The 10,762-nt window shown below is 49.1% G+C and overlaps 1 protein-coding gene across 1 annotated transcript in view; it reads left to right on the plus strand.

The window, feature by feature from the left end:
- The window catches only part of TTLL6 (tubulin tyrosine ligase like 6), a 37,085-nt gene that overhangs the window by 17,940 nt on the left and 8,383 nt on the right, over window positions 1-10,762 (plus strand). Inside the window, 5 exon segments of the mRNA XM_007465229.1 lie at window positions 883-1,108; window positions 2,435-2,610; window positions 3,907-4,095; window positions 4,758-4,935; window positions 5,889-6,170. Of these exon segments, the coding sequence (XP_007465291.1) occupies window positions 883-1,108; window positions 2,435-2,610; window positions 3,907-4,095; window positions 4,758-4,935; window positions 5,889-6,170 (1,051 nt within the window).

A 10,762-nucleotide genomic window follows, 5' to 3' on the forward strand; every position in this document is an offset into this window, starting at 1 on the left:
CTGCGCGTCCGGAGCCTGTGCTCCGCAAATGGGAGAGGCCACAACAGTGAGAGGCCCGCATAACGCAAGGAAAAAAAAAAAAAAAAAGCCTCCTTAAGTGCTTCTAGTGGACACCACAGGCTGAGAAACAATTACCACCAAAGCAAAACCATGATGTAGGGTGTTTTTTTAAAAAAACATTTTTTAAAGGCGCTGGTTATACGCCTGTTTCTTGATGAACTCTTTTTTTTGAAGATGTTGGGAGTAGGAGTTTATTAATTAATTTATTTATTTTTGCTGTGTTGGGTCTTCGTTTCTGTGCGAGGGCTTTCTCTAGTTGTGGCAAGCGGGGGCCACTCTTCATCGCAGTACACGGCCCTCTCACTATCGCGGCCTCTCTTGTTGCAGAGCACAGGCTCCAGACGTGCAGGCTCAGTAGTTGTGGCTCACGGGCCTAGTTGCTCCGCGGCATGTGGGATCCTCCCAGACCAGGGCTCGAACCCGTGTCCCCTGCATTAGCAGCCAGACTCTCAACCACTGCGCCACCAGGGAAGCCCTAAAAAAAATTTTTATTCATCCATTCAGCTTTCACCTGGGATACCGAATCCCTGCCCCAGCCCACAGGTGCTTTCTATGTTACAGTGAAAGTGCCCAGGCCAGGGCTTACATGTCAGTATATCTTTGCCCACTCCAGGACTGTGGAGGCTTGAGGAGTATGGCCCTGTGGCTCCTGCAAGGTCCTCCTGAGCCGACACAGCCCTGGTATGACCCTGGCTCCTGGGTGTCCCTCCCCACTGGCTTTGGGGCCTTATCTTCTCCCGAAGTTTCTGGTTACCAGCATGCCATGGACTTAGATGACCAGAGGTGGGCTGCCCTGCCTCATGGCCTGTGGTTCCCTTCCAGGAAGCTCTCCACCTTCAACGTGTACATGGAGAGCCACGGCTACAACGTGGGGCAGATCTGGAGAGATATCGAGGACATCATCATCAAGACGCTCATCTCGGCTCACCCCATCATCAAGCATAACTACCACACCTGCTTCCCCAATCACACACTCAACAGCGCCTGCTTTGAAATCCTGGGCTTTGACATTTTGCTGGATCACAAACTCAAGCCCTGGCTGCTGGAGGTGTGGGCTTGGGGCGAGGGGTGAAACTGGCGCCTGTTATCAGGGTCAGCCAGCCGGGCCCATCCTTCCGCCCTCCTGCTCAGCCAGGATGTTGTAATCCACTTCCCAAGCCACTGCCCCACCGAGGCGCTTGCTGCCTGGGGCTTCTCCCTTTGCTGAAAAGTGGCCACCAGAGGGAGGTAGACGGCCGGGAATTAGAGAATTCCTTGTGCCTTCTTGAGGTCCACCCAGACTTAGAAGCTCTGGTCTCAGGCCCAGAGTGGTTCTAAAGACAGCTCTACCTTTCATAACAGAGTCATCACCCAGAAAGGGGTGGTTCTTCACCAAAGCTGGGTGGAGGATGTTCAAGATCAGACAGGAGCCACCAGGCTTGGTTCTCAGGGACCTGGACCACTCAGTTCCAAGCACTAACGGAGAGCAGCCCGGTGTCTGTGGGCACGGGAATGGGTGGGGAGCCACTCAGTGAGTTTCTTGCCTCCCCCAGACCCATGGGATGGTGGAAAGAGGAGGAAGAGAAGCTCCTGGGTGGCCTCCTCTCTTCCCGATTGGACCTGTGCAAGCAGCCCTCTCCCGTGGCCATTCAGGGTGCACGCTGGGAGTGGGGGTGGGAGTGGGGCTGTGGTACAAGTCAGAGGTGATGGCGACAGCTGCCAGTGACACAGCCCTCAGAGTGCAAGACCCAGACTTACAGATCAGATTCCTGGGGCCTTGCCTTTCCTCCATTCCCAGCCCTTATTCCCAAGTGTGGCTGGGAAGGAGAATATGGCCGTTTGGAGCTCTCACCCGAAGAGCAGAATAAGCCACCAGGAGCAGGCCTTCAGAAACTGCTGGAAACCTTCAAATGTCACACAGTGCCTCTGAACAACGCAGACTCTTCTGTGGGCAGAAATGAGTCCTCTCCGTCCTCCCACCAGTCTCCCTGTCAACCCTGGTCAGGATCCCGAATGCATCACTCCTTTCCCCTCCCCACCTCCCAGCCTGGCCCTTTGGACTGTCCCCTTCCATCTACTCTCTGGGAGGCACGGTGCATGGGACGGGGCACACCCACACCAGGTGGAGGGGAAACCAAAGACAGGCCCCCCGCCCCCTGCCATGCTTCTCAGGAAGACAGGACTAAAATGAAAGCTAGTTAAACTGGAGGGGGTTCTGCTTCCTCCTTTCTTCACTGTGGCTCCAGTCTAGACCCTCTCTCCTCTCCTTTCCACTCATCTTGGTAGCCAGGGCCCCGACCGAGGTGGGCTCGGGTGGCTCCCTGGAGGGGCCGTTTCGCCTCACGCCCTGCTTGCACCCTGCCCAGCCTCCCCAGCTGCCGTCTTGCCCTCACAGGTCAACCACTCCCCGAGCTTCTCCACTGACTCCTGCTTGGATAAAGAGGTAAAGGACAGTCTGCTGTATGATACTTTGGTCCTGATCAACCTGAGAAGCTGTGACAAAAAGGAAGTCTTGGAGGAGGAGAGACAACGGGCACGGTTCCTGCAGCAGTGTCGTTCTCGGGAGACCAGGTACAGTAATGGGTCAGTTCTAACAAATGATAATCCTATTTGGAAAATTAATATATATTGGCAGGATGTGGCAGTTTGGACAGTTTTACTGGGCTATTCCTTTGTTCCTAAAAATAGGAGATTAAGTTATAGACATAAGTACCTGTGATGGATATGAGTTTATTAATATCATATGAAGATCCAGGGATTACCAGTTCAAAAGTAAAACCATTTATCTATACAAAAAGGAAGATTTGTCCATCCTCCCCTTGCCACTGTGTTGGCGGGAGCCTCTGTCGCCCTGCTCCCTGCTGGGTAGCATTTGCCTTTTAACTGAGGCCTTCCTCTGTAGAAGGAGAAAGAAGACTGGAGCCTGGTCAAGGAGTGGCTTTGTTGCTTTTCAGATCCCACGGTGGCCCGCTGTCCTCCGCATGAGCGGAGCCAGCCTGATCCTTCGGGGCTGAGCTTCTGGAGCCGGGGCATGGCATCTCTGTTTGGATGGCACCGTATTTCTCAGAGCGTGTTCATGTGCACTGTCTTCCCTGGAAGGGGGATGGGTAGGCGGTAGCATGGGGTGTTGTATGGTCCTGTTTTTGGAGCTAAGACCAAGACTCTGGAAGGGGAACTGCCTTGTACAGGTCACCTCACTAGTAAGTGGCAGGTCTGGACACAGAGCCCGCTGGGTGGGCTGCCTTCCATTAAACTCCTGGAGAAGGAGGCAGCGTCAGCTAAGGGGCAGCCAGGGCCCTTCTCTGGATCAGTCTCCTCGTCATGACTTGGCCCTGGGTGGCTCAGGGGCTCCTGGTTTCCCTGCTGTAAAAGGGGCTTATCGTTCCTCCCTCCCTGACCTCCACCTCCCCGGGGGGCTGTGAGGAAGAATGAGATCATCACAGCTCATAAAAGCTCATCAAGCTCATCCATGAAGCCCTCAAATTTAGCAAAACACAAGCTGCCAGTTCTCCAGAGAAGGGTAGCAGGGGTTGTGATTGGGAAGATGACGACAGTCTGCCTCGTCAGAATAAAGCCAAGAGGGAAATAGGCTCTACTTGTAACGGGAGAGAATTTGGTGAGCTGTCAGGAAGACCGTTCCAACCAGCTCTCAGTGCACTATGACACTTGCTGTTCCGGGAGGGCTAGAATCTCCTTTCAGGGAAACGTTCATGCGTTCATTTATTTAGGAAATACTGACTGACCACTGTTGCGTGCGAGGCCTCCATCTGGCTCTAGATGACATCCGTGTCCTTGGAAAGGCCATGTCCTCTCCAAGCTTGGTCCCAGGAAACCCTAACTGCAGCCCTGTGTTCTGCTTCCCAACAGGAAGGAGGAAGTCAAGGGCTTTCAGGCCGCGCTTCTAGAGAAAACTGAGAAGTATGAAAAGGAAAACTGTGGAGGCTTCCGCCTGATTTATCCCAGTGTGAATTCGGAGAAATATGAGAAGTTTTTCCAGGACAACAACTCCCTCTTCCAGAATACAGTTGCCTCCAGGGCTCGGGAGGTGTATGCCCGGTAGGAAGGCTCCTGGGGCTAGGGGAGCAGGGTGTTGGGAGAAGAGGGGTTTGCTTGACCTGCGGGGTAACCTTGGGGCAGCCTTGAAGTTGCTTTGGTCTCGCAAGGACCAGGAATCTTAAGATTCTTTGGTGTGGGATGTTGTTAAGTGGATATGGGGCTGTTTCTAGAAACTCACCCATGAGACAGGCACCCCCACCCCACTGCAGAATGCCCAGCCCCTCAGGGCTGCCTCCTGGATTCATGCAGGTGTCAAATCTAAGGGCCGGAAGGGACTCATCCCATCCGGTCCGTTCCCCGCCCTCCACCTCATTTCATGGAGCAGAAAAAGGATCGTACAGCAGATAACGACAGAAGAGGCTCTAGAACCCCTGTCTCCTGAGTCATGTGACTGAGTTATTTCCATCACATCATTGGCCAGAGAGGCCCAACATATGAAGGGGTCCCCTAACTTTAGCATCCTACCCAGACCTTCCCAGCACCTGCCAGTTGTGGGATCTGGCCTACTGGGAAGCGAGGAGAGAGGTGGGGTGTGGTGAGTGGGGTGCAGCCCGCCACTCCACTCTATGAGGTGGGCAGGGCAGGGTGTCTCATTACCCTCAAGGAGAGTGTCCACATTCCCAGCCCATCCCTAACCTACATGACTGTTCCTCACTGGGCAGGCAGCTGATCCAGGAGCTGAGACTGAAACAGGAGAAAATATCCTTCCAAACGAAAGATAAGAGGGTGGAAATGCAGGGGGAATCAGCAGGCGAGCGAGCGAGAGGCAAGAGCCTGCAGAGCTGGCGACAGAAACAAAGGCAGAAGTGCAAGACCGCCACCAGCCCGGCCTCCAAACAAGTAAACCTGGACGGGAGGGGAGCGCGCATGCCCGGCACCCTTCCCTGGCTGGGGCCAGTCCAGGGGGGGTTGCCGAGGAGACCGCTACTGAGAGCTCAGGCACACTGAAGGAATGGGGCCGCATGGAGGGCTGGGCCCCGGGAGGGGAGCCCGGAGGCCTTCAGAGGATCCCTCCATCCAGGCAGAGAGGACTCTCGCTGGTCTGCCCATCTTCCTTCAGCTGGAGTAAAAGCAGCTGGGAGGCTGACCACCATCCCCATATAGGGAGTAGGCTCTAAGACTACCTGTGGTCATGGTCCCCAACTCTAGTTTGGGTTGGAATGCTCCCCTCCAGCGGGCCAGGGGCACAGCCGAGAGAGGAGGCCACAGGGAAGAGCTTCTGGGAGGCAGGACCTCAGAACACTACATGGGGTGACTGAACACAGCTGGTGCTTCCAGCCTGCTCTCTGCTCATAGTGTGGACCAGCCTCTAGGCTGGGGCCAGCTATGCAGTTGTCCTATCATCTGAATCTCTGGATCCCCCGCTTCTCTGCCTAGCTCTCTCTTCTGGCTCACTGGAAAGATTCAGTTGACTTTTCAGTCTATCTCCTTCTCAAAGACTTACCTGAAGGGACAGGTTTAGAGCAGGTTTTTATTTTTTAAAAAAATAGCTTTGTTAGGGTCATAGACCCTTCGAGAATCTGATAAAAGCTATGGAATCTCTTGCCATAACATATACAAAGATACAATTTTAGAACTGCAGTTTCAAGTGGCTCAAAGGCCCCGTGAAACCATCCATGAGCCCTTTAGGGGTCCTTGAACCCCAGGCTAAGAGCCCCCGATTAGAGAGACTTTGATTCTGATTGCTTTCCTCTCCTCCTCATCTCCTTTGCACCTACCCTTGGGCGCAGATGACCTGGAAGTGGACAGAGCTGGGTTCCCAAGCGCTGTACGTTTGGTTTCCTCCTTCCCAGTACCTCCAGCCATTGACATTAGTGTCCTGCACACCCGACTTGCTGTCGAGCATCAGAGACACAAAGAAAAATGAGACAGACAGCAGCCTCGAGCAGGAGGCCCCCAGGGAGGAGGCTGGCCCTGCTCCCCATAAGCCTACATCTACGAGGCCTTACAGCTCTATTACTGACTTGAGGAATTCAAGCCTCCTCAGCTGCTCCAGGCCAGCGCTCAGTAAACCCGTCTCCGGAATCAAGGAAGCCAAGTCCACCTCTGCAGTGAACACAGTCACCAGCACTGCGGTAAGTAGAGCAGTCTGCCTTCCCTGAGGGCCGAACTGGTGGTGGGGTGGGGTGGGGGGTGAGGTAGGAGTCTGGCTTTCTGGTCCCTTCCCTGCACTTACTATGGCCTTTTGAGTAAGCCACTTACCCTCTCTGGGCCTCGATTTCCCCACTTGTGAAGCCCAAGTTGTGGAATGGCATACTGTTAGGAGTCTAGACCTACACCTTTAGGGCTTTTAGAAAGGCCGTCTTTCTAAAACGCATCCCCTCTTTTGGGCAGGTTACCACCTGTTGCGTTAGCTTCCATAGGCCTGCTGTAACAAATTACCATAAACTTGGTGGCTTGAAACAGTTCTGGAGGCTAGAGATCTGAAAACAAAGGTGTTGGCAGGGCCATGCTCCATGTGAGGGCTCTCTAGGGAGGATCCTTCCTTGCTTCTTGCTAGATTCTGGTGGTTGCTGGCAATCCTTGGCATTCCTTGGCTTGTGGCAGCGTAACTCCAGTCTCTGCCCCTGTCATCACATGGACTTCTTTCTGTGCTTCTCCTCTGTGTTTCTTCACATGGCTTTATAAGGACACCAGTCATTGGATTTAGGGCTCCCCCTAATCCAATATGAGCTTGTTTTAACTTGAGATCTGCAAAGATCCTATTTCCAAATACGGTCACGTTCTGAGGCTGTGGGTGTACATGAATTTTCAGGAGGATATTGTTGAACCCAGTCCACAACCTAAACAGTGTTTTTCAAACTCCATTGTTCCTTTTGAAGGAAAGAAAGCTCTTTTAGATTCCAATTGTAAACTTGAATTATTTGTATAAATATATGCAAACATAAAACCAGATATAAAGTCTTTACACATATATAGCTCTTATGCAGCTGCAAAACAAAACAAGTAGCACCAATAAAATTTGCATAAGATATTAATTTAATATGACAGTTGATTTTCTATTTTTCTGGAAACTAAGTTGCCACATGAATGTAGTACCAACAGTGCTAACACAGGTTCTTTTGTGTTCATCATACTTAGGCCCACCAAGAGCTATGTGATGACTCTACTATAACTACTGGAAAATCTTCCGCGTTGTTGGGTCTTTGCTTGGTCCAAGTGCAGTGTAGAGTAGTGCAATGCTTTTCAAATTTCTAACCATAGCCCATAGTAGAAATTCATTTTACTTCATAGTCCATCACATACACATACATACAACTGGAGAAAAGTTTCTAAAACAGTGCTTAGCCACACTGCATATAGTGACTCATTCTATTCTTTTAAAAATACCCATTACATGGACTTCCCTGGTGGCGCAGTGGTTGAGAGTCTGCCTGCCGATCCAGGGGACACGGGTTCGAGCCCTTGTCCGGAAAGACCCCACCTGCCGTGGAGCAGCTGGGCGCGTGAGCCACAACTGCTGAGCCTGCGCGTCTGGAGCCTGTGCTCTGCAACAAGAGAAGCCGCGACAGTGAGAGGCCCGCGCACCGCGATGAAGAGTGGCCCCTGCTTGCCGCAACTAGAGAAAGGCCACGCACAGAAATGAAGACCCAACACAGCCAATCAATCAATCAATAGAAATGCTGTAGAATTATTAAAAAAAAATACCCATTACAGTCCACTAAATTAATTTCCTGACCTACTGGTAGGTTTGCAACTGTGGTTTGATAAACACCTTTACAAGAGTATGCTTTGGAGCTTCATCACACTGGATTTGGCAATGATTTCTTGGATATGACACCAACCCCACAGGCAACAGAAGCAAAAGTAGATGTGGGACTACATCAGACTTAAACAGTCAACAAAATGAAAAGGCAACCTGTGGAAGGGGAGAAAACATTTGCAAACCATATATCTGATAAGGGGTTAATATCCAGAATATATAAAGAACTCTTACAACTCACAATGACAACAACAACAAAACAACCCGATTAAAAAATGGGTAGAGGCGGGCTTCCCTGGTGGTGCAGTGGTGGAGAGTCCGCCTGCCGATGCAGGGGACGCGGGTTCGTGCCCCGGTCCGGGAGGATCCCACATGCCGCGGAGCGGCTGGGCCCGTGAGCCATGGCCGCTGAGCCTGCGCGTCTGGAGCCTGTGCTTCGCAACGGGAGAGGCCACAACAGTGAGGGGCCCGCGTACTGCGGGTAGAGGCTTAAATAGACATTTCTCCAAAGTGAAATCAGCCAGTCACGAAAAGACAGATACTGCATGATTCAATCTATATGAGGTATCTAGAGTAGTCAAACTCTTAGAAACAAAAGGTAGAAGGGTGGTTGCCAGGGGCTGTGGAGAGGCAGAAACAAAAGGATGTTTAATGGGTCTAAGTTTCAGTTTTGCAAGTTAAAAAGGTTCTAGAGATGTGTTGCACAACAGTGTGCGTATAGTTAACACTACTATACTGTACACTTAAAAATGGTTATGATGGTAAGTTTTACGTTATGTGGGTTTATGTGAGCCACAACTACTGAAGCCTGCCTGCCTAGAGCCTGTGCTCCGCAACAAGAGAAGCCACCACAGGGAGAAGCCCACACACCTCAACGAAGAGTAGCCCCCGCTCGCCACAACTAGGGAAAGCCCGCGTGGGGCAACGAAGACCCAACGCAGCCAAAAATAAATCAAATTTTAAAATAATAATAATGAGCAAAGAGTATACTTTGGGGAATCTGGCTGCCACTGTTTAGATCCTGGGGCCTCCTTTTATTATATATATGACTCCCATCTAGTCACTCTAATCTCCCTAAGCCTCAGTTTCCCCATCTAAAGAATGGTGTTTTCGTAATAGTACCTACCAGCGATCATTGTGAGGATTAAATGAAAGGATCCAAGAAAGTGGATCCACAAGTGGTGTTTATCACACAGGAGTCAGTACTCATTAGTTATTATTTTAATATAACTACTTTTTTTTTTTTTTTTGCGGTATGTGGGCCTCTCACTGTTGTGGCCTCTCCTGTTGCGGAGCACAGGCTCCGGACACGCAGGCTCAGCTGCCATGGCTCACAGGCCTAGCCGCTCCGCGGCATGTGGGATCTTCCCGGACCAGGGCACGAACCCCTGTCCCCTGCATCGGCAGGCGGACTCTCCACCACTGCGCCACCAGGGAAGCCCTAATATAACTACTTTTTAAGACTGCCCTTGTTCTTCTTGCCTTAACCTAAGGCTTAAAGCAGTACTATTTAACACTAAAGAGATTAAAAAAATAAGGCAGCTAACAACAATTCATTATTTTTTTTTCTTTTTTGGATTTCATGTTGATTTAATCAAAATCATTGTTTCAGGATGTTGTATCATACTTGGTTCATTCAAAGCCTTTGACTGGTTTGTTTATTTACTTGTCCCTTTATCCCTATGCTCACCTCCCATTCATCTATCCACCATCTTTTGTTAGTTTGTTTCCTTGTAAAGAAGGGATTTCTAAATTTTTTAATAATTTTTACTTTGTAATTTTTATTAAAAAAAAATTTTTGGTCACGCTGTGTGGCATGCAGGATCTTAATTTCCCGAGCAGGGAATCTAACCCGCGGCCCCTGCAGTGGAAGCACGGAGTCTTAACCACCGGACCGCCAGGAAAGTCCCAAGAAGGGATTTTTTTAAATACATGCATTTAAAATCTGTTTAAATGTGATTGGGTTATTTATCTCATTCTATGTCCTATTTTTTTTCTTACTGAGCCCCACGTTTTTTTTTTCTAAAATCTTAACTGTACAATTCTGACAAATAAATACACCTGTGTAATCCATATCCCTATCACAATATAGAATTTTCTGATATTTCCCCAAAGTTCCCTCCTGCCCATTCCTAGGCAACTGCCCTCCTGCTCCCTGCATCCCTCCCCAAGGCATCCACTATCCTGACTCTGACTTTTTCCATCTTAGAATAGTTTTGCCTATTCTAGAATTTTGTGCAAATGGAATAATATAGTATATATTCTTTTGAGTCTGACTTCTTTAGTTCAGTATTATATCTGTGAGATTCATTCATGTTGTTGGGTATATCAGTTGTTTGTTCTTCTTTATTGCTGAATTGTGTTCCATTGTACAAATACACTGCAGGTGTTTTTTTATCATTCTCCTGTTGATGGACATTTGGGTTGTTCCCGGTTTTTATTCTTTTATTGCTATTGTAATTAAAGCTCTTATGAACGTTACTGTACAAGTCTTTTTGTGGACATAGTCTTCATTTCTCCTGGATAATTACCTAGAAGAAGGATTACTAGGTCAAAGGGTAGATCTATGTATAACTTTATAAGAAACTCCAAAGCCTTTATTTAAAGTGATTGTACCTTTTGTACATTTCAGCCAACAATGAATGAAAGTACCAATTGCTCCATGTTTGTCAACATTTGGTGCTATCTGTCTTTTAAATTTTAGCCACTCTAATGGCTATGCTGTGATTTCTTATTGCGGTTTTAATTTGCATTTCTCTGATGATTAAGCATGTCAAGCACTTTGTCAAATGCTTATTGGTCATTCTTGTATGTTTCTTTATGGAGAGTCTGTTCAAGTTTTTGCCTTCCTCCCTTTTAAGAAATGGGATTATTTATGTTTTTACTGTTGTGTTGTAGGAATGCTTTATACAGTCTGGAAACTTGCCTATTCTTTTTCTTTTTTTTTTTTTTTTTTTTTTCGTT

This window comes from Lipotes vexillifer, unplaced genomic scaffold (assembly GCF_000442215.2).
Source record: "Lipotes vexillifer unplaced genomic scaffold, Lipotes_vexillifer_v1.1 scaffold591, whole genome shotgun sequence".
Taxonomy (NCBI): Eukaryota; Metazoa; Chordata; class Mammalia; order Artiodactyla; family Lipotidae; genus Lipotes; species Lipotes vexillifer.